This window comes from Ixodes scapularis, unplaced genomic scaffold (assembly GCF_016920785.2).
Source record: "Ixodes scapularis isolate PalLabHiFi unplaced genomic scaffold, ASM1692078v2 PGA_scaffold2__306_contigs__length_199485367, whole genome shotgun sequence".
NCBI classification, from domain to species: domain Eukaryota; kingdom Metazoa; phylum Arthropoda; class Arachnida; order Ixodida; family Ixodidae; genus Ixodes; species Ixodes scapularis.
The window spans coordinates 15,741,901-15,765,506 of record NW_024609857.1 but is presented as its reverse complement, the minus strand read 5'-3'; the positions used below and the strand labels follow the sequence as shown (position 1 = coordinate 15,765,506).

At 45.6% G+C, this 23,606-nt stretch overlaps 1 protein-coding gene across 1 annotated transcript in view; it reads right to left on the bottom strand.

Moving 5' to 3' along the window:
• Nucleotides 1-3,796: 3,796 nt before the first annotated feature.
• The window catches only part of LOC8034476 (metabotropic glutamate receptor), a 97,263-nt gene continuing 77,453 nt past the window's right edge, over nt 3,797-23,606 (bottom strand). The window contains exons 4-5 of the mRNA XM_029979631.4: nt 10,704-10,905; nt 3,797-7,677 (exon numbers count right to left, since the gene is read on the bottom strand). Of these exons, the coding sequence (XP_029835491.1) occupies nt 7,577-7,677; nt 10,704-10,905 (303 nt within the window). The 3' untranslated portion in view covers nt 3,797-7,576. The remainder of the gene's footprint in view (nt 7,678-10,703; nt 10,906-23,606) is intronic.

Below are 23,606 nucleotides of genomic sequence, written 5' to 3'. Positions count from 1 at the left end.
AGTTTACATCAAGCTCATTCCGACAACGGATCGTTTATGTTTAAGCAGACACTGGCGTGAATAAAGGAGTGAAGCCTTTATTGTTTCCCACCGACCCTTTGTAGCTACGCACAACAAAAATAAAACAAGGTCAAAAAATAAATAAATAAATAAAAAGGTTACGCTTAATGGTGTTATTTTGTGTGATTCGAGTAAAAATTTCACTCAATACTCTCCTTGTTAGCCGAGAACGAGTCAGAAGATCAAGGAACACGAGAGTCGATCAAAATAAATATCCCCCTAGGGTCGGGACTTGGCCCGAAGTCGCGCACCAATCACTGCGAGTTATTTGAATGCCCTCTGTTAGGTACTGAATGTGCGGGCAGCGCAGTTGTCTTACTCTATTTTACGTCGCCTAAACCGGGCATAGGGGCTCCGTTGTGACTGACAGCTTAAAAGACTTCTCAAACGCAAAGTTGGAGCCGAAAGTTCGCGGCGAGGAAAACGCAGCGCCTTTCTAGCTGAGAGTCCAATCGGCCCGCTCTGCAAACTGCGGCCCCAACCTTGTGTTTGACGAGTCTGGTGAGAGGTTAAGAGGGCAGGGGAAGTTTCTCCCATTGTTTTCCACTCTAGTGCACACCCTAAGAAATGCCTGCACGTCTACTCACCCGCAAAGCGCTCAAAGAGCCAATCTCTGCGATCTACGAAATCAGATCAGCGAATGATGAGGCGGAACATCCGTTTAGACCTCAATAGTAAGTCTGCGCTGTGGCATTACACAATGGAAGCATGACGCTTTGCATTACGTAATGCCACAGCGCAGACTTCATTTTTAAATCTAAACGGGTGTTCTGCCTCATCATTCGCTGAGCTGATTTCGTAGATCGCAGAGATTGGCTCTTTGAGCGCTTTGCGGGTGAGTAGACGCACAGGCATTTCTTAGAGTGCAGGTTGTCTATTCTGATGTCAGAACCTTCGTGACTAAAAAGATCGGAATGTGGCCGGGTAATTAACAACTTGTTAACAGTCTGCTGTTTTCGCTACAACATTCGCTACAACATTTGCTTCGTTTGGTTCCTATTCGCCATACGTCCGTGACTGGATACCTTCGGGATGTTTCAGGTACACTCTAAAAAAAGCCCGTGCGTCTGCTTTTCCGCACAACACTTGGAGAGCCAATCACCGCAACTTAAGGGGGCAACTCTGCAAATGACGATGCCGAAACCTATGTTTAGACCGAAAAAACGCAGTCTGAGTTGTGACATTAAGCAATGCAAAACGTCACGCTTGCATTGCTTAAGGTCACAACTCAGACTGCATTTTTTGGTCTAAACATATGTTTCGGCACCTTCATTCGCTGAGCTATCTCCGTAAGTTGCGGTGATTGGCTCTCCGAGTGTTATGCGGAAAAGCAGACGCACGTTTTTTTTTTTTTTTAAGAGTGTCGTTCGTCTCGCGTCCGCCTAGTTAGCCGCCGGTTGAAACTTGCTTGAGTACGTTTAAGTTGACGTGAGAAATAGGCACAAACTATGTATGTACTGAAGCCCCGAGATTCATGCGTGACCAGGCAAGAAAGATTAAAACAGTCTTCATATGTCATCAAATGCGCGCGTTTACTTATTAGTTACGTTTCCTACCAAGGTAAAAGCTTTTGCGCACGCAAATACTTTGACTGGAATGTTAACACACGGCGTTTCTGAAAAAAAAAAGAAAAAAAAAAGACAGAAATTACTTAGCATAAATGGTTCAGAATTATATACATTGAACAGCAGACTGATAAATACAAAAGAGGCACGCGAGAACCCATATCCCTACATGTTGTACAAGGTCGGTTCGACATTTTTCATGTGCACGAGGCAAGCGACTGTACAGGATATACAAGAGACGAACATCATGCAACCAAACGGGCATTTTGAGTCGACTAGAATTATTTGTAATGTAAGCTTAAACGACGCGACCACGAAACAAAAGGTATTATGTGCATCTTAATATTATTGTAACAAGGAGGACCACTTAGGCAGCTTAACCTGCTAAAATGGGGCTAAGAGGCTTCAGAAGGTTACTGTACTTATAAGTAAAGCACCAAAATAGAGTGTCAAAAAATAAAAGCAATAATGATTTTTATATAGTACCTGGGCTGACGTAAGAGGAGTCGGGCATAACGTTCTATAAATTCATCCAGCATAATTGTAAGTATGTTTCTTTCGCTAAGAAGCGAAGAAAGAGCGAGAAAAAAAAAAGAAACAAAACTTGCCTAGAACCAAGGGATATTGCAAACGTAGCGGTAGATTACCTCTCTGGGCACATCCCATATAACGAATAGGAGGCATATTTTACGTCTCATAGTTGTATTGCTATTTCTGCCTTTAAGTAGGTTCAGGTTCTATCGTTACTGTGAAATCTTCATTTCTTACTATTATGCACGGTTACAAAATCAGTGTTTGTAACATTAGAACAAAGAGTAAAGAATTATAGACCATTCGAATAGCCAATAAATTAGGTAGAAACTAAAAAAAAAGGAAAAACAATGTCAGGGGAAGCCTCGCATACTATATTGCAGACTGAAAGCCGCTAAATTGCTACAGAACTATGCCACGGAAACACTTTACACACTTATGTACAAGTCAGATTTGTGAACCTACAAGTGCAGCGAGGGTGCTTTAACGCTTCAGAGGACAGCCTTAAAAATCACCTGCACCGGCACTGCGGCAATACTAGCCCTTTGTTCTGCTTAAGTCACATTCCTCTAAAGTTGACGCAGACAAGACCGTAATAAAAAAAAAAAAAAAAAAGACAGTAGGATTACGGCAGTACTTCATAGAAAAACCCGACCCTGTAGGACGAAATCCGTTATTTCGCCTTGCTTTATGCTACTGGTATACTCCATTGGTGTGGACGAAATAAACAAAAAATAATAATTTTTGATAAACAAGTAAGTATTTCATCTGAATTATAATCACATACCAAATAAACCCTGGAAAGTCTTGTGAAAAATAACACACACTTAAAAACAGGTTGAACGGGCACCTTAGATAAAAAAATAAAATGAACAACACAAAATTTCTACGAACAGACGGCTGGCTGTTTGCTCTAAAGTGACCGCTCGAGCTGATAGTTTGCAATTTCAACGCTTTGGATGTAATTTCCAGCAGCTTTCGGTCCACATAGGTACTCACTTTCTAGTGCAATTTGGCGTTGCGAACATCTACAAAACAACACGCATCTTTACAAAAAGAAAACAAAATCGCAAACTGAATATCCGTTTGCAAATCAAAGTAACATATTGAGACCGATTTAATAGGGCCATTGAACAGTCGTGTGTTTGAGTTATGACCAGGAACGCGAGACAAAAGTGTTTTGTTTTAAGAATAACCTGTTCGGGAATATTTTTGTGGTAACGAAGTAGCGACTTTAATCGTTCTCTTGTCCAAATGGTGGTTTTGAAACGTTCCTCATCAACAAGGTGCGTGATGGCGTGACAGATGCGTGCTTTGCGGAGATTATAGGAAGGTCTGCAAACAGCCAAGAAATGTATATATGGTTTTCAGTCTTGGTCGGCCCTTTTTACGGGCAGTGCGATAGAAGTTCGTACATAGGAGTTTACATTTTGTTCGCCATATAGTCAAAATAGTCAAAGTGGAAAACACACCTTTCTCATGTTATGAATTTTGAACTATACAAAAATGGGATGAGCTATTCGGCACGTGTAAACTCCCTTAACCTTCTCAATGAAATGTTAGATTTATTTGGGAGTCCTCAAAATGAAAAATAAGAAAAATGCGATTGAGACGAGGAACACACAAAAAAAGTAAGATGCTTGCTGGGACTAGTCGGGGGCCTCGTCCGTGCTCTTGGTACGCTTCGAGCAACACAAAACTTGACGAAGATATTGCACCTATGCCGACAGTTTTGGTTGCACCATGCCTAAAAGAGATTTACGTTGTTTTGTTTTATTTGTGCGCATCTGCAATTTTGAAGCTGCATTTTTGTGTACAATTGAGAATACTTAAAGAGTCTACTAACTCAAGGGATCTCTATTACGTAAGCGCAGAAGTAGCAACTTATATGGTGTCTTAAAGTACAAGCACTTTTTAGAGTTTCAGGTTTTGTTTGGAAAGTGTGTTGTACATCATACGTTCTCGACGTAAAACACACACTCAAATTCCACTTCAATGCTTCCTTAAACAAACGTAACTAATTAAATGAAAAAAAAAAATTATAACAGAACCAAAGTTTCTTTCTAACCGTACCACCCTTACACGTGCTGTTCAAAAGTAATCAAGGAAGATATAGTTTGTCAACAAGTTTGAGGAGTTAAGGATTCTCTCAACCAGAGCGTCGCCTCGGTTTGCTTGCCTGATCAGCGCGGACAGCATGCAACCGGCAAAACGTGGAGTGCCGACAGTGATGTCATCAGGAAAACATCGTTACTCATTTGAAGCGCTTCTCATGCGCCGACGCGACTGCAAGCACTGAACAGATTTTGTCCGGGCCGTTGTCCAAGTACAGAAGGACCCAACTTTTGAACGGGCCTGTGGCCCAGCAACGCCCGCCCAAACGCCGGAAAAAACGCCGGAAAGACGCGCGTTCAGAGCGAACCCTGATGACTGAAATGAACAGATGCCTGGATATATCTAAGAATAGAGTACATTAGCAGGTACGAGGTAGCTCACGCAGAAACGCAGAAAGTAACGGAGAAGTGAGAACGGAAACCGAACGTGTAGACACACAGTCGAACGAGATGCTTTTATAAAGTGCCTTCTTCGAGACGCCAACATGGCGCTGCTGCCCGGTTCAACAACTGACTGTATTTTTTTTTTTAAACTCTAACCGAACTTCGGCAACATCACAGAATGCCTATACTGAGTTGCGTCTCCATCAGTTTAAAAGGATTATGTATAGAAGGAGAAACCGTTGAGGTTTTCTCCTCTCGAGGGGTTTCACTGCTGCATCTTTGATCATACGCTTGTGACTTTCGAGACATTTACCGAGGCTACGGGTGATTTATACATGTTTGACAAAACACGGGGCTGCAGTCTGTCGAGGTTTTTGGAGAACGACTTGTGGGTCCCGTTCTTTTTTCCCCCCAGTGAGGCTACTAGTGCTAGCATTGGGAAGGTTTGTCTAACTACAGTCGTGCTACTGGACTGTTGAGCAAGCCATTATGGGCGCTACGTATTTGAACTCATATGCGTGACAGAAAAAAGGAAAGGGAAAGTGCAGCTCCGCCTCAAAAGTAAAAAGTGACTACACGGGCATTTTCCCCGAACGTTGAGATGATAAATACCAAGATTCAAAGATACAAAGCTACACAGTTGTCGTCAATGAATGCAGTGTACCTTTGAAACGTTTATTTAATTTAATGAACCACAAGTTAAGGAGGCTATTTACCACGTTTTGCGCGCGCAAAGACTACTCTGCCAGTTGAGTTTCCGCCGTGAAAGAAAACAACCTTGGTTGGTGGGTTTTATGATGTACAGGCAACAGTGGCCATACAACTTCTTTTGGCAAAAACAGATTTAACCTTGGTATGCTAAAGGTTCAGCACCTCATACGTAACCATCGAAGTTATTTTATTAGGCTTAGGTTAACTACCGGTATTGACAACAATTGTAAGCCCTACTAACAACAGCAAAGGGCCGCCAGATTTGCTATAGCTAAGTATCTATCATGCACACTAGCAAACGGCGGGTACAAAACCTTTAGACAATTTCTACAGGGGTCAAAGTGTCTTTGGCCCAAAGCAAATGCCATGTCCACTGCCAATGCTGAGGGGATTATATTAGCGACGGCACCAGTTCTGTTAAGTATTCAGCATTCTTACGGCAAGATATATCTTTACAGATTTCAGCCGAAGACGCCCATGAAGACATACAAAAACTCACTTTTCCATAAATGCCCTACTTTGTCTTATATTCACAGCATACACAATAGAAGTCGGGACGACGACTTCATGCGTCCTACAGGACCACTATTTACAAGTAATAACTACGCTTTCTATTCAGTTAAAAGAACACGCTGTTAACAAACATATAAACAAAGCACTTATGCACATTGCTTGTAACACACACACGCATACACATGCACGCACGCACGCAGACAAACACAGATGAAAAAACCGCGTTCTTCCGCGTTTTTCGCGTACTGGATAAGCGATCAACTCGGCGAGATGTCGAGTCCTCACCCGAAGAGCACCCATTTTGTAGTTGACCGCTCCTTCTCAGTGCCCTAGACACCCCAACAACCACCACCACCATCCCAATGTTCCCTAGAACACCTGTTCTTTTCTCTCTTTCCCCATCGGGTTCGCAGAAAATCTCCATTCCCAAAACGTCCCCCCCCCTCCCCCCCCCTCCCCCAAACGGTTCCCTAAATTCCAACGTTCTTTTTGTGTTATTTCCTCTTCATTTCCCTACGTGACAGAGTGCTTGAGCTTGTTCTTCCTGCTCGAGTATGGCAGGGAAGCAACTTGGTATTATCGTGAAGACTGACGGGGGAGGAGGACTGTGTGGGCGAGTTTAGGCAGCCTCCGTCCGGGACTGCGGGCAGTCGGCGTAAACACAGCAGCCTCCATATGCAGATGAGCCCCATCTTTATCTGCACACGGGGCGAGCGCTGTGTGTGCCCTGGCACGAGCCCCGCTCTGCGCTGGTTTCCCCAGTTTTGGAGCTGGCAACCCAAAGAGAAGTTCGTTTCCTGCCGCTGGCGGACGGAGACCACGAAACTCTTCTGTTTTGTGTCTGACACAAACTAACTCGGGAGATCGGATCCTTTTTTTCCCCGCGCGTTGTGTTGTGTTTATGACGGTGTTTCTGCGAGTGTTGTCTTCCTCCTCCTCCTTCTTCTCCCCCTCCCTGGAATTAAATTGCTGTTGTTTGTCGACAGTTCCGAGGTGAGCTATACGCTGCTTTACAAAACGACTGGACTGCGAGAGGCGATGGTTAATAACGGGCCCGGAACGGGACTGGAACGAACGCATATGTACACACGCAAGTACAAAAATGCGCACACACAACTGCTGGCAGGATTGTTCTGAGGTTGTCCGCGGAATGACGAACGAAACAACACGCGAAAAAGAAAAGAAAGAAAGCAGAAGTGGGATAACGGATAAAAGAAAAAAAAATCAACATCAACGATATAACAGCAACGTTAACAACACTAACGACGACGACGACGACGACAACAACGAGGAACGGAAATCAGACGATTCAACGCGTCCTTCGTTTTATACAAAACTCTAGCTACGACACAGTGAAATCGGGCTTGTATGTAGCGAACATAGATGGAAGGTGCTAGTTGCCGTAGCTCGCCGCTGGGGGTCTCTCCCAGAGCATGTCTCCGCCGTGCGACGTTTCACAACCTAGTCCGCGTCCACTTCCGTCGCTGCCGCTGCTGCTCCGTCGAACGCCGTGGTGGCCACGCTGTGGTAGCGATGCTCCCTTGGTTCCTATGTTTATAGCACTCGGAAGACGTTGATGACGTGTACAATATATAGATATTTTATAAATATTTTGTTTTCTTTCTATATTTGGGCTTGAAGGTGTGAAGATTGGATGCGGACCGCACGTCGTGGAGGGAGCTTCGTGGGCAGCCTCCCCTATAGGGAGGCCAGGCTGTCCTTGTCCTCACTAACGTCCGTCACGGCCTGGGCGACGGACCGATGGGCGAGGGTCAGCTTCAGCTGCTCTCCCGAGCTGCCTGCACACGCGCACACACGGGGACAGAAAGAGCAAAACAAGCTATTAGGCACTCAGTTTCGACATCCGAAGCAGGCGTCTCGGAAAAGTTTGGTGCTTGAAACGCGTGTCGGACTGGAGTGTTTATCGTGTCATAAAAAATAAAAAAATAAAAATAAAAGTGGTCCCTTGGTTTTTACCCGATGATGTCATAGGAGTGTCGTGTTGCCTGCGATACAGACGATGTCACGGCAGTGGTGGTGGAACTGTTCTTCCGCAAGTCGCTCTCCAGTTCGGCAGTTCACGGAAGTTTCGGCAGCTAAGGGTTGGGACTCCGCGACGACCGCGACACTCGCTTTCGCTAGAACTTTTTGCCGAGCCGACAGCACGACACGCCAGATTCTGTGACATACATTATTTGTCGACATTTCTCACTCAGCTTTGATGTATGTGCGGGGTAGAACGCTAAGCACTCCTGTCGGAAACGCGTTCCACTCCAGGTATACCGTAGTGAAAGTGACGACGCTAGGGTCACTTACAACGAGCGAGATTAGCAGCTTCTTTCTTTTTTTTTTTCTTACTTAAGAGGGACTATGATGGAAGAGTTTAACAACCCAGGGGTGCAAACGTTCTATCCGTCAATATTTTGTCACCGACACGGAGCGCTGACGTGCCTCGATAACACACACACGTGCAAAAAACGGGGATACCACTTTGGGCTATTAGGAAGGCGAAGTACAAGCTCCGTTTCTCGGCCAATTTATCTCTCGGTATAAATGGCTCTGCACAAAATTGACGTTGAGGCCAAGTTATGAAACGCAGGGCCAAGTCAGCCGGGGGCTACAACCTCGCTGAGATTAAGCAACCAATCAAATTGCGACACCAACAAATTAAAAAAAAAACAGTAACAAAGTAAAACTAATAGAGGGAAAAAGAAACGTCAATATTATTATCGTGCCTTGGGTTTATTACGCCGTGGAATTGGCGGAGCAGTTTCCTTTACTCTATAGCTGCAGCGCCAACGCTAGCATAAATGCTCGAATATATTTTTTTTCCCGGCAGTTACCGTAAACTATATGTAACTCCACCAAAAAATCTCAATTCAAGTCATTGTCATTTTATACCGACGTATGCTTATGGGTGTAGCTGAAGACGTACGTTCTCCTTTGCACGAAAGCTTATTCAACGAAAAAAAACTGTATAAATCTCGATAAAAAAAATCCTGCGACTATACAACAAACTAAACTAATTCAAAGAGACGTGATCGACAAAAGGGGCAGCCTTGGCTCCTACCATAATAAATGTCTAAACATGAGTAGCTAAATTCTGTGTCTATCCCTCCAGCTAAAAAAGTTTCCTCTTCTGCACCACAGTCTCACGTGTTAAACGACACGATTAGCTACCACCTGCGCCTGGGCACTCACAGTCCTTTAACCCACAGACCTATTTCTTTGTTGCCTCACCTTTCTGTACACCACGCTGCGAGGTTTATTTCAACAGGAGCAGTCTCCGGCTGACCTCTTTGCCCCAATAAATTGTATCAAACTTCAGAGTGCATCCCATGGCAGCCTTCAAAACACTCAAGTGCTAACATCTGTCACACAGTGCTTACAAAATAGTGCCACGTTGAGGAGGTTCCGCAGTCTCTTCAGAAAGTCGTCCGACGGAGCTAATTTTCTCAGAAGAATTGGGCATGGACGGAAATTGTCGTCGCAGAGGGGAACTCAATCGACGTGTCGCTCAGGAAGTGCGTATACGGACCGGATCTCAGCGGTCCTCATCTACGAAGCCCGCCATCTTGAAAGCCCTTCCGTCTTCCGAATGAACAGAATCGCGTCTTTTCCACTTTCGCGCGCTCCACTATCGGACAGCCGCCGTTTCCATTTTGTTTCCGTTCTGACTTTTATGTGAGTCAATTGAATTGTGATGACTTTATAAGAATTCCAGTATTTATGACCTTAAAAAGAAAGAAAAAGATGGAGCGTTGCAAACCTTTCTGGAGGCTATACGCCACTGAAAACGTTTTCATAAATTCTCCATTTAACATACTCATCTATTTAGTTATCCAACAGAACGGTCTTTTTTTTTTTTTTTTTTTTTGCTTAAAACTGAATCTTGAATTATCGTGTACTTTTTCACAGGACAAGAACGGGAGGTCGTTCTCTGCCGTTCTAATCCCGTCAGAGACTCTATAGCAGACACTTAAATTTCAGTATCGCTTCGTGTGTTCTGGTTGAAACTTCTGCAATGAAAAACAAAAACATTTGAATAAATATAGTGTGTGAATGGTCCTCAATTAAAGCCTCGTGCTCGCGGTTCTACAAAAAACAAAGGTTCGTAAGCTTCGTATACAAAAAAAAAAAAAAAAAAAAAAAAAAAAAAAAAAACTGAAGGAGGAAAGATGAGAGCATGTTCTGGACGTTGGAGTGCGAAACTCTGATTGTAATGATTAGTGGGTAGGCGCCAAAGATAGCTGCCCTTCTTTCTACTTACCGTCTTCCTCCAATCAGGGCGAACGAGGGTGTCGTCTGCCATTCGAACAGGGCCTTGCGTTTAAACGCCGGACGCCGAACGCCAGACCCCGAACAAAGAGCAGACGATGCTCCTGATTGCTCTGACTAAAAGAAGACGGTGGAAAAAAAAAAAAAAGCTAGCTTTTGCGTTTACCCGCTAATCCTTCAAATCAGGGCTCGTCGCTCCGACGTCGCCGCACGCTCTCCTCTCCTTCGATTCCTCCGCGTACGCCAGACATGTTCTACACGGGTGGCGTTGGCGTGAAGCGCACTGCGTGAAGGCCGGTTCAGACACTTGCGTTTGAGTTCGTTTGACTGCGTTGCGTCGAGAACCGAAAGCAAATCACCGGCACATCTGTGCTTCGTATGAAGCGTGGAATCCAATTCAAGGAATCAGATTGGCACGCAATATAAGCAACAGGGGTGTCCTGGTTTCTTTCAGCCGCAACGCAGTCAAACGCAACGGTCTGAACCAGACTTTAGAGCGTGGGTATGCGCCTGTTTACCATGCTGCAGCCGGGGTCGTTGCACTCACCGGTGCCGCAAGTGCCGTGGTTGACCGAGGTGCCGCACGTGCTGCTCGTGGGCGCCTTCTTGTAGGTGGCGCTGTTCATGGTCAGCTTGCGCACATTCTTGTCCGGGTGGCACAGGATGATGTAGATCTTGGGCGAGAACAGGCAGAACAAGGCCACGTAGGCACTCAGCGAGATGGACACGCACAGCGTCGTGATCTGGATCTGCGCACGGAAGGGGGTGTCTTGTCAGTGTCGCCCCCTTCTGGTCTCTTCGTTTTTACAGGTCACACTGGCGGCTATAGCCGAGTGCACGGCTGCTGAGCGCGTGCTCACGGCGAACTTTTGCAGTTATTTAGCTGCCTGCATTTCACACCATCAAAATCGCTCGTCTCGGCAGCCTATAAATGTGGGCTTGTTCTGAGCGTGCGCGGTGAACGGCGCACTCAAATATGGCTTCACGTTACTACCTCCGATGAAGTCCCACCTGCTTCCACAAGTGAGCCGAAAAGGTGAGCAACCGTACTCTGGAATAGCGATGGCTCTCCACATTGTCAAATCTTAGTAAAAATGTGAGGTATCGTTTGCGAAACTCCACAGCCCAAAGCGAGATCTCCGGAGACCAACACGAGCGGGTTCGTCTCATTGTAGAGAGAGAGAACAGCTGAAAATGGCGCCAGCGGAAGCTAGAGCAATCTATGGGCTTCTAGCACTGAAGTTTTATGCTACATGCTGCGCCGTGCTACGACAGTTAAGCAACCGCCCAAATAGTGCAAAAAAAAAAAAAAAAAAACTGTCGAGAGATGTTTTTTGCTCGCATGCAGCAAAAAGCGGTGTGACCTGATGCTTTCATAATAATGGTGGTGCCATGGGACGGTGTAACGATCACTGCCCCAACAATGCAAAAACGTGGTCGTTGACGGCGCTGTCAGGCAAAGAGTGGTGGTGCAAAGAATGGTTCCAGACATTGTTGTGGTTTGGCTATTGTCGTCATTGCAGCGATTGGACACAACCACTACGCGAATGCTTCTCGAGCTATTGATTATCACGAACCCAAATCGAGTGGTCACGCAATGTTCGAGTCCAACCTATGAGCCGCATTCAAATATCGTCATTGGGGGTACTGCGACCCCCACGCTACGTCATCGAGCTTTGGGAAGGAGAGATTGAGAGAATACGCTTCCTAGAAATTAAACCGCAAAGAAGGAGTGTCTTGGTCAGTGGCGTTGCGTGCGAGTATACTTGGGTCTCACTAGTGCCAGTAAGCTCGAGTGAAGTGAAAAGCATTACAAGGGAAGGCCGTTTCAAGGCGATAGTTATGTACAGAGAATAGCTGCAAGGACACGCAGATTTGGCACACAAAGTAAATCAATAAGCACACAGAGTAAATCAACGCCAACGCGCATAAACAAATCCCCTGCATTAAAAAAAAAACTGAAAAAAGCGCACACAGTAAATCAAGCAAAGGCTCGGCCAAAGCGCATAAACAAACCTCCTGCAAAAAAAAAAAAAAAAGAAAAAAAAAACAACGTAAATATAAGTGTTAACTGTGGTTAACACTGTTAGCTGTGGTTAACACTGTTAACTGTGGTTAACACTGTTATATTTACGATTTTTTTTTTGCAGGAGATTTGTTTATGCGCTTTGGCCGAGCGTTTGCTTGATTTACTGTGTGCGCTTTTTTTCAGTCTTTTTTTTTTTAATGCAGGGGATTTGTCTATGCGCGTTGGCGTTGATTTACTGTGTGCTTATTTCACCTTTTCTTTCTCTATGCGGGGGTTTTTTCTATGCGTTTTGGCGCTATTTACTGTGTGCGCTTATTACATTTCTCCTTTTTTTTTTTGACTGCTTTGTTTGGCTTTGCGTCCTTCCGCGGCGTGCGTTGCTGGCCATCTGGGCTGATCCAACTCTGTGAATGTTACTGCGCCTTCCGCACGTGACGTCCCTGGGGTCAAGAAATCTGACGTGGCCTTTGGTTTGCTCCGATGGCTGGCGGCGTCTGCTGCGGCCGTGCGTGGAGTGGGGGAGGGGAGTACTGCAGCGTTTTTTTACTTGGGCTCTTTTACTTGGGCATTTTTACACGTGATCTGACAGGTGACGTGGCCCGGGTAGGGAAACCAAAAACAACTCTGTAACCGACTCTGGCAACCAGTCTTGAAGAAGGCCTGTCTCAGGCCGAAACGTCGACTCACTAAATGCTTTCAAACTCCAACAACGTTTCGAAGTGCGACTTCATTACTTTCTATATATATATATATATATATATATATATATATATATATATATATATATATATATATATATATATATATATATATATATATATATATATATATATATATATATATATATATATATATATATTTATATATATGAAACTGGTATGGGCATCGTTTTAAGGGTAATCGAGGGTGGCGAATATTGGATAAATTTGAGTAGTACCGGAGTAGTCGTTTTACTCTCGCTGACGAGCTATTTATTGCAATAACTTATAAGGCACTTGTCTGTGTCGGCCGTATAGCCGAAATTATTTCGCTCGGAGAAACAACCAGATGACGTCTCGAAAAACAATAGCGCGTTTTCCCATGACGATACGACATTTATTGTTATTATTATTTTTCTTTTTGATCTGGAGAAGGTGGTTTGAAGTCGGGAGTTGTACTCTTGCCTGAAAATATGAGAAAGAAATATCTTATGTAAAGTACAAGTACATACTCAGAGAGTGTACTTCATGTAAAGTACATGTTTTCTTAACCTACTTCAAGTAGTGAAGTATGTTTAGGAGGGAGGTACTTTAAGTTAAATATATTTAAAGTACCTCCCAACACTCCGTTTTTTTGTTCTATTCTTAACAACTCACCACTCCTGAGTTGAGTACTAAAAATAAATAAGCAATAAATGTTTTTTTTTATTTTTTGTTGTTCTTTTGCAATACGACATTTGCGTGCCTAATTTCAGGGATGCACGTCTGAAATTCGAATTTTGTAAGGCCTGCCCATCGTGCCGGTCATTACGGCCGCATGCCCGTACACGATAGGTTTCGGTTTCGTTTCGTAGTTGCTGCCAGCTCAAGAACAGCGGGGCGTGTCTTGCTATCTTGTCGCTTCTTGCGTGGCGATCCGTTCTTCGACGATCTTATCGGCTGACACCGCAGTCTCGCCGGCTGTGGGGAGATAAGAGGGAGCTGAGGACTCGCGTTAGACGCCGAGTTTGAAACCGTCACTGACGATACGAGTGGCATGCAAAGTATTTTTTAAAATAACTTATTCGTGGACGTTCTTCGGCAATTATGAATTTATCGAGACAATAAAAACAAAGCAAAAACAACAACAACAACAACAACAGCAACAACAATGTATATAATACCAGGGACAAGGGAGCGGGACACACACGAACTGTTACTCGCAACTAAGAATAATAATTAAAAAAAAAAAAACCGCGTTGACGTAGAATAATTTTTTTCACCATGTGTTCTTTGACTTGATAAGCGTTGAACACAGTCTTAGGTGTTTTGTGAAATAAACCGTCCCCCTCCCCCCCTCCCTCCCCCCAAAAACAAACAAACAAACAACAACAACAACAAATAAACAAAAAAACCCAAAAATATATATTATTTTTTTTTTTGTAAAAATCAACGACGCATTACCGAACGCTCGGCCTCTGTCCAAATGTAGCGCTAGCGGTCCGAAGCTAATGCCAAAGCTTCAAAAGAAACCGTTATCTTATTCTAAAAATAAAAATGTCCCTCTGAAAAAAAAAAAAAAAAAAAAGGAATAATGGGGCTTGTTTTTGGTAACTATAGCGCTTTTCAGCTTCATCTATTCGAGTGCCCCGTCAGCCGCCAATTCCCCATTGAAAGTTCCCTAAAATAACCTAACTTTCGAACAAGACAAAGGTTAGTTCTAAAACTTTGGCCTGTGGTTCGAAACTCCCGCGCTACATTGGGGTGGAAAAGGAAAGTTTGGGGATGCCAAATATTTTTTTTTTGCGGTAAAAAAAAAAAAAGGATCATGTTATTGTTATTTTTAGAGCCTGCACGTTACCAGTATAAAATATGTGGCAGCAACTGGGATTCGACTGTTGGGGTTTGTCCTCGCCGAATCGATTTATGAGCCTGAGCTGCAGGTTTAACTCGGCAAAGTAAACATTAATATATATCATACCGCGAAAATTGCCAGTTAGTTTTTGGGCAACATTAGTTTGATTCTTATCATACCCTTTCGCAGTTAATACACTCTATCCATTAATACGATCAAAACCACGAGGGTTCCTCTCGTGGTTTAAGCTCGAATCGGTGTACGCCAGCGGCAGTGGGTTCTTATCTCAATTGCGACTATAGGTGGCGGTTTTGGGGTTTTTGGCGCAGCAGCATCGGGGCCAGCCACTATAGGTAACGAATGTTCGTGACTTTTTCCGATATCCCGCCGTCGCTAACTGCTGAAACTAAACAAGCCATTCTCTGGGCAACGTCGTTTCGAGTTGCGAGATCAGACCTCGTAAAAGAATACACAACGAAACGCTATAGGAGCCATTTACGGAACAACAGGGATATGCCACCTCCATACTAAAAAAAAGTGACACAATCTCGCCTCACTAGGATGCATTGCCGTCCCAAAGTTGTAACCGCAGTACCAGTTAAGAGGCGCAGAAATGACTGCGCATAGTTCCATGCATAACCGATCCTCATTATGGTACGCGGGAGGCTCTTTTAATCTCGGTCTCGTTCGGGGAAAACTCCAGCGACGTGTAGCAACCTTATTCGCCCCGTTCGGGAAGGGAAGCTGCCGGAATTGGGTTCATTAATCATATTCGGTGGAAGGGGTGGCGATTCGCTGATAAGGCGACCCTGGACTGTGTGCACGCCATCGAGTGCGTCGCGGGTTATGCTTCGGCCGCAGAATAAGTTATTCCGATGCGTCGAGTATATTCTGCGGAGTTAAGACTCGCGTTTCTGACGAGTTGATGATGTAGTGTGTGGACACTACTGGCCGCTAGATTTAGCCTATTAAAGGCGCTGCGGTGAGATGCCAAGTCACGCTTCGTTTTAAGCTTCGTTGGAGGCCAGATAACGCTACCGGCAGCAGACAGTGTTGCGGGCGTTACTGAACAAAGAGTAACGAAATACATTGCTCGTTACTGTCAAATAAAAAGAACGCGTTACCGACCTACGTTACGTCAAAATAAAAGAAGCGTAATGCCGTTACCGGCAAAAAGTTTTCAGTTTACGTTTGGGTTACTGTTTATATGGGAATTCAAACGTTTTATTGTTTTGGCGTTACGGGTAAACTGCACATTTTAAGAAATATTATGTCAATGCAGAAACCTGACATAATTACCTTATCTTCTTTACAGTTTCACGTAATTACTCACAAAAAGAAAAAAACGCCTAGAAAAACGCAAAAGTGGGAAAAATACCTATGTCTTGGCGTCTAGAAAGTGCAAAATATTGAAGTGTACTCTTTTTTTTTTGAAGTTTTGGTAAGAATACGTAACGAGTAACGCAACTATGCTAGCCGTTACTTCAAGTAAGTAACGAAAGTACGTTATAGTCTCTGTATTGAAAAAAAAAAGTCAGAGTGCGTCACTACGTTACCAAAATATAATGCCTACCCGTAACGCCGTGACTTGTAACTGGTTACCGCCAACACTGGCAGCAGGACAGAGCAGTAGAAGCCGCTATGACGATATCTACTCTGCGGGCGGCCTCTTGTTGGTCAGATGGACTCCGGTTATGATAAGGCGTACGGCTTTGTTTTGAAGTGTAAATCAAGCTTGTTTCTTTATCTCGGGAAAAAAAATACATCAATCGCTAAAGTTCGGTCTCAAGTTACGCAAGCCAGAGCCGCTCGTCCAGTTCTGCCTCCACCGTTTGTCCTCGGCGCATTGGCACTAAACGTTTAATCGACTCAACCAAATGCTTTACTAGGGAACACATTGTAGGCACACAGAAGGAAGAAGACGAAGTGGGGGCTTCCTTTGAAAGTTAGCTCGAATATTGGTCAAAATTCGATCTCCAGCTCTTTTGTTAGATGTACGTACGTAAATAAATAGGGTGTAAAGTCGTAGACTATGTATTTACATTATTTACATTGCCAGTGGCATAGCACCTGGAGGCGGTAAATGCCTAATGCGTAGCAGTGGATCACGTCCGGGTCGCCAGTGTAAAAGTGTACACCTTATTTATTTACATGTGCACATCTAACTACATCGTATTCCGCAAACATACAATGACCTTGGCGCCGATAGCTTTTGCGCAGTTGGAACGGTTGGACGCGCGTAGACCCTGGATTTCTCCCTTTGATTGAGGAGGTGTGGCTTCCGCCATCTATCCTCGTGGACAGCCGTCTCTGTTGTCTTGGAGAATCAGGTATCTCGGTATGTCGGCGGCAGCCCTCTCCCTCGGTGCTGCGCGACAGCTTAAGGCAGTTCAATGCGCACATGTTCTCTCACACCGCAGGGGAGGCGGGGGGGGGGGGGGGGGGGGCGTTACACCGTTTGGTGAGGATTTTGCGCTGAAAGCGCGTTGTCCAGTGCAAACGAGCGAAGTAGAATGTATTGAGTAAAATAATTTGCTCAACTGCCATTAGCGGAATAAAGGAAGCATAAAACGATAACGATGTCAGGCTTGAATTATACTAGCTGTATGTTACGTAGTGAGACAGGAATTAATAGCATGGGTCTGCTCTATATCAACCGTCGAATATTTTCTTCCCACTGCGCCACGCGGAACTGCGGTTCAAAGCCATTACCGAGTTTCGACAAAAGATCGGACGGGTGGACCATCTGTGAAGAGATATTTCCTGAACAAGAAACCGGATCGGATGCATACACTTGAAGTTCATCGCTCCGTACTTTATACCATACCAAACATTTCAACCGCTATATTTTATAACCTATCTCTTTTACACCATCGTCGGTTTGGCTGTATTAAAGCCCCTCTCTATCCTGGGAAAAGTGGCACCATTCATTGTTGTGGAAATGCTAGAAACACGTGCCGCGCGCCTCTTCTGGGAAGAACACGTCGTCTGATGTCTAGCTTAAGGCCCCTTCATGTTCCGAAACTGGCTCTACCACACTTCATCCCAAGTCGCTTCATCCCAGGACAGTTGATCCCAGACACATCATACCAAAGTCATTTCATCCCAGGATGTTCCACCCCAAGACAGTTCATCCCATGGACAATTCATACCACGACATTTGATACCAGAATAGTCCACACGGTTCAGCCGATTCAAGGGCTACTCACTTCATCCCAGGTCAGTTCATCCCAGGACTGTTTATCCCGGACACTTCATACCAGAAACGTTCTATCCCGAGACGTCTCATCCCAAGACTCTTCATACCAAGGACATTCCATACCTGGATATTTTATACCACAAAGTGTTCTGCCTAAAAGAAGAAGTTATAAAATCGGTTTCGCACGCGCGGAGCCGACACATGCACTTCGTCTTTCTTCTATTGTCACCCGTGCCACGTAAGACCGTCCTGCACTTGGCATCGAGCTTCCATCAGTCGAACAGTCCAGCCGGCCCGAATCATTAATTGTCATCGAGTTTGTTTATAGAACATGGCCACCTTTGTGGCTTCTCGTCGAGGATCGCCGAAGCTCTGCTTCGAAGGTTACATGTACACCAAGCACAGGACCAACGACGAGAGGACGGCATGGAGATGCGAGAAATTCCAGGAGGGGGTTGCCGGGGACGAGCTGTTACTGCAGGTGAGACGACCACTGTTACACAAGGCCATGCTAGAGCCACTAAATGAGCTACGCTCAGAGTATCGGCACTCCGTTCCCCGACATTGTTGTGGGCGCCGCCATTTTGGCTCGTATGCAGAGCAGACGCAACTGCCGATCGTCATGATTCAAATGCGAGACTTCCTCGGCATTCGGTTCGGTGTTAGAAAGGCTATGTAACATTGCTTTGCTCTGCCGCGAACTGTTTGAGCATTTGTGGAGGGCGGAAAAGCGCTTCCTGTGATTTCAGATAAAGCTTCAGATAACTGGCAACCATGATTTTAAACCACAATATGGCCTAGTGACGTTACTCTGAAGCGTAGCTTATTTAGTGGCACTAGGCCATACTTGCCATCTACCGAGTCCGGAAAATGTCGCTGCGGCGCGTTTACAAGATGAGATCAAAACTGCAGCCAAGCGTTCCCACGACACCCCTCGGAACGTCGTCACCGCCTGCCTACAAGGGGCAAGACCGGCGACTATCGCGAAGCTCCCCAAGCTGTCATCACTGGAAAGAAAGGTGAACAGAGTTCGACGCGAAGCCCATGGCGCAGCTCAAGTTCCCCACCGAATCGACGACATAATTGTACCTGAACACCTGCGCATGACAAGAACAGCGTCACCTGAAGTATTTCTCGCAGGGGACACAGGCTGTAGTGACTCGGAAAGAATAATGATTTTCGCCTGTAACACGGACCTGTGCCGTTTAAATACCTGCGAAACCTGGTTGTGTGACGGCACATTTAAAGTAGCACCAGAGATGTTTTACCAGCTTTGGGTTGTTCATGGCCTCTACAAAGGCAGGGTGCTTCCCCTTGTATACTGTCTCTTGCCGAACAAGCGCGAAGCGACGTACAAAAGAGCAACGCGCATGCTACTTGAGGCTATTGACGATATGCCACTTCAAGCCCACGACAGGTGCACACAATAGTGATGGACTTCAAAAAGGCTGAAGAGAATGCTTTTCGGGAATGCATTCCTGACGTCGATGTGCATGGATGCTTATTTCATTTCGCGCAAAGCATCAGGCGCCGAATTCAAGAGCTGGGCATGCACACGCGATTCATTGATGATTCCAGCTACCACCTCATCGTGAAGAAATTCATCGCACTGTGCTTCTGCGATGTTTTCGACGTCTGCGACAGATATCGCATGCTCGCAAGACAGCTGCTGGACTTGTTTGGACGCACGGAACAGCACCAAGAGTTCCTAGACTACTTTGAGAATACCTGGGTCGGTCGACACCACAAGGACCCAAGGTTCCCAATATCTATGTGGAATTGCAAGCGCGTGACAGAGGTCAGCCTTCCCAGAACCAACAATAGCGTTGAAAGCTGGCACCGGGTATTCCAAAATTCTATCGGTGCATCCCATCCTACAGTATTCAAGTTGCTGGATGCGCTTCTCTCTGAACAAGTCCGTGTGAACGCGATGGCCATCCAGCTGGACGTGGGTCATGAGCCACCGCTGTACACGAAGGAGGAGTACGAGCAGTCTAACAAGCGTCTATGCCGGATCCTGGATGACTATAACAACAGAGACGCAGACAGCTTTCTCAATGCGTGCTCGTGCTATGTAATTAGCGATTCTTGAGTTTATTAGCCAGAATTGTGCGCTCTGAAGAGCGTATTAGCCCGAACTTTGGCCTCTTGTTAAGGTTTTGCTCTTATGGGTGGGTCATTGCAAAATAAACGTATTAATTTTTCATATTTCTGGTGAATGTTGTCTTGGAACGATACCTTTCGGCCGGTTTTCAAGTGACATCAATCCCCAGTATTACGGTTTGTTGCAGTATACAGCTTTCATGAGTAAATCTGACCATTGCAGCAACACTGCAAATAGGGATTGAAGTAAGTGAATGAATGAGAGGGAAGAATACAAAAAGAGAAGAAAGGGCTCTAAGTGGGAATGGTCCGACTTTTGCTGAAGTCCAGTACCGAGTTGTCTGTGGGCACTCCTATGCACGCCCCAAAGTGACGTTCATTTAAGTGCTGCAGCCGGTGAAATGCGACTTTGAGATTTCTTCTTGCTCGAGCTCAGCAACTCGTAGGTGCCCCGAATTATTCTGGTATGAAATGCCTTGGTATTTAATGCCACTGGCATGGAACGTCTTGGAATGAAACATCTTGGGATGAAATGACTTTGGTATGAAGTGAACGGGATGAACATTCCTGGGATGACGTATCCGGGGATGAAGTGTGGCAGAGCCACTCTAAAGTATGAAATATCCGGGCATGTAATGTTCATGGGATGAAACATCTTGGGATCAAACGTCTTGGGATGAAACACCTTTGGTATAAAGTGTCTGGGATGAAGTGTCCTGGGATGAAGTATCTTGGGATGAACTGAGTGGACCCCTCCGAGGCTATAGCGCAAGGTGCGTCGATGCACGAGGCACGTACAACGTGCACCCCTTGGGAAGATCATGGCGGCACACCGCAGCACTGAGCTAGATTTCAGACGCCATGTTCGCCCCGGAAGTGGCGCGCGGCACGTGTTTCGAGCATTTGCACAACAATGAGTGGCCCCACTTTTCCCAGGATAGAGGGGCTGTAATCTAGCTCAGTGCTGCGCTGTATCGCCATGGTCTTTCCAAAGGCTGCACGATGCACGTGCCTCGTGCATCGACGCACCTTGTGCTACTTTTGAAACATGAAGGGGCTTTAGGCTGTATTAGCGCCGAGATATTTCAGTGGCGCCCTCTTATGGTTTCCCTCCGTGACGTCACGACTGGGATTTGCCTCGCCGTGACGTCACCAGTTGTTCTTCTGGCTACTTACCATCGGGTGCGTCGACGAGTTCGATGGTGTGTTTAAAAAGCACAATAGAAGCTAGGAGCCATCGCAATCCGAAACTAACACCGTCAAAGTTGACAATCTGACAGTGCTCATATGCCCATGGTTTGGCCAATCGTGGAAAGCTGACCACAGCGACGCTTTTGGCCGCGCACATCGCTATAGAGCGCCACGACACTAGAGCGCGTGACAGGAGAGCGCGTGTCATAAGAGCGCGCGTCACAAGAGCGCGTGTGAGAGCGCCTTGGGAATTATCGATAATGGGGTCTTCAAACACATGTTTTCACGGAGCTGAAATTGACACCAAATCGAGTCGCATTTCGAACGCTCGATGTCATTTAATTGGCTGAGTACGCAAATTAAACCAAGCGGGGTGAATGCAGCTGTCTGCAGTCACACCATTTAAGATAATTTATTTTGTTCAGGTTAACTTTCCTAACACAATACATCACCGCGCAGTTGTCATTGCTGCCGCTTATAGAGTGCTGCTTTTAAAGAAAGGTATCACTACTTTCGCTTTCGAGACAATTCTATTTGTCATTTTGTCCCCAGAAACAAAACAAAAAAATCAATTCACAAATCAATGTGGGTGAAAAACAAAATCGGTATGGCGATTAGCTCTTTCTTTTTTTTTTTTTTTGGGGGGGGGGGGGTGATTCAGCATTTTAGTTTTTTACTGAGAGTGAAGATACAGGAGTCCACCGTGCGCGCAGATGTTACATCATTATCATGTTTAAATCTGGCAATGTCGAGAAAACGTCGAATTTGGAACGCGCTAGAAATCAATCCATTCGTTCCTATGAATAATGACGAAATATGAAGCTGCACTCGCATATTTGCAGCGCTGGCTGTCGCGTAACTAATAATCCAATGTATAACAACCCAGTTACTATATACCTTTCCAAAAAAGGGCTCATGCGTATGGCGCGCGATTTGCTCGCTTTTCGAAGCGACGAACAAGCGCGTGCTGGGCTGATAAAATGAAGGAGGATTCGCTACTTGAACGATGCTTTACTTGAACGTTCTGCCATGGAGAAAAGCACCTTAGCGACTGCAGCTGTTGTGCAGCACTCCCGTGACCCGCGCTGTCGTGTAGCGGAGCTCTCCTGTCGCGCGCTCTGCCGTCGGCGCTGTCATGTCGTGCGCTCTCGTGGCGTCCTCCCTGTCGGTTTCCCCCTTCTCTATCCGGGTGGCGACTTGATCGTTAGTGGAGAGACCCACCCATTTTTTTAATGCGATATTAAATGCGAGAGCATTTCTTTCGGGAGCCCCATTGCGAAGGTTCTGCTTGTTACACGAAACGAATCCGCAGACGCGGGTGAGTGGTAAGTGAATAAATAGACCGATGTCACCAAGCGAACCGCACAGGCGCGTGCATCCCGGAAGTGGTGCCGCCGCCATGCTATTTGTAGTCATCGCTTTCCGGCTTAACCCGATGTATAAGGCTGTGGTGGGCGTATGTCATCGCACATCATCATTTGGGACGCCCCGGTATCAGCTTGGATTCTCATGTATGTCTGTACTTCATAAAATTGTGTTGTTTGTGATGAATTTGTTTGCCAGCAGCCGCAGAAGAGCAGTTCCAGTCGTATTATCGCCGCAGAATCGCTTTGTCGTCTGCTTCGTCGTCGTTTGCTGCATGCTTCGTCTTCGTGAACGCGTAGCCCGAGTTCGGCCGCGGGAAAAACAACGACGCCACTACTCGAGCACTCCGGCTGCTCGGTCGTCTCAATGAATTTGGAAACAAGTGAACATCCAGTTCAGTGGCAAAGAACATGAAAATTCGGGGGACCATCGGCTCGGTGTAGCGCCGCGGAACAGCATCAAATGTGTAGGTGGAAATCTGAGCTTAGTAGTGATCAGGCTTGTGGGTAACGTTTAACTGACAATGAAGTAAGAAGAGCTAAATAGACCTTCTCGGTGAGCGATGTTTTTTTAACATGTCGATTCATTCTGGTTGACAGCCTGTGCGACAGGACACAGATGAGCTGCGGGAAGAAGCCTAAACACAAGAAAGAATCGATGTGAAGAGAGACCATGCCTGACGCGCCGTAGAGAACTCGCATCTGTCAAAAAGAAGCAACCGTTCCAGATACCTGGACATTTTGGGTGGAGATGAGTTTTTATGTACAGTTTCTATTCAGTTTTAATTTGTTTGTGCTAGCTCCTAACACTAACAGTCGCCCCACGGTGGAAGTTTGTTTTATGCGGTCTCGATTGGTGTTAATGCAGAATAGATCAGTAATACGGTGTTACTGATTACTGTCAGTAATACGGTATTACTGATTACTGTCAGTGGTGGACTGTTCGGCCGGTATTACTAATACTAGTCGAACAGTCCACCACGAGGTAGGTTAGGTTCGTTTTCTAGCTTTTTGGCGGTAAATGTCGCACTT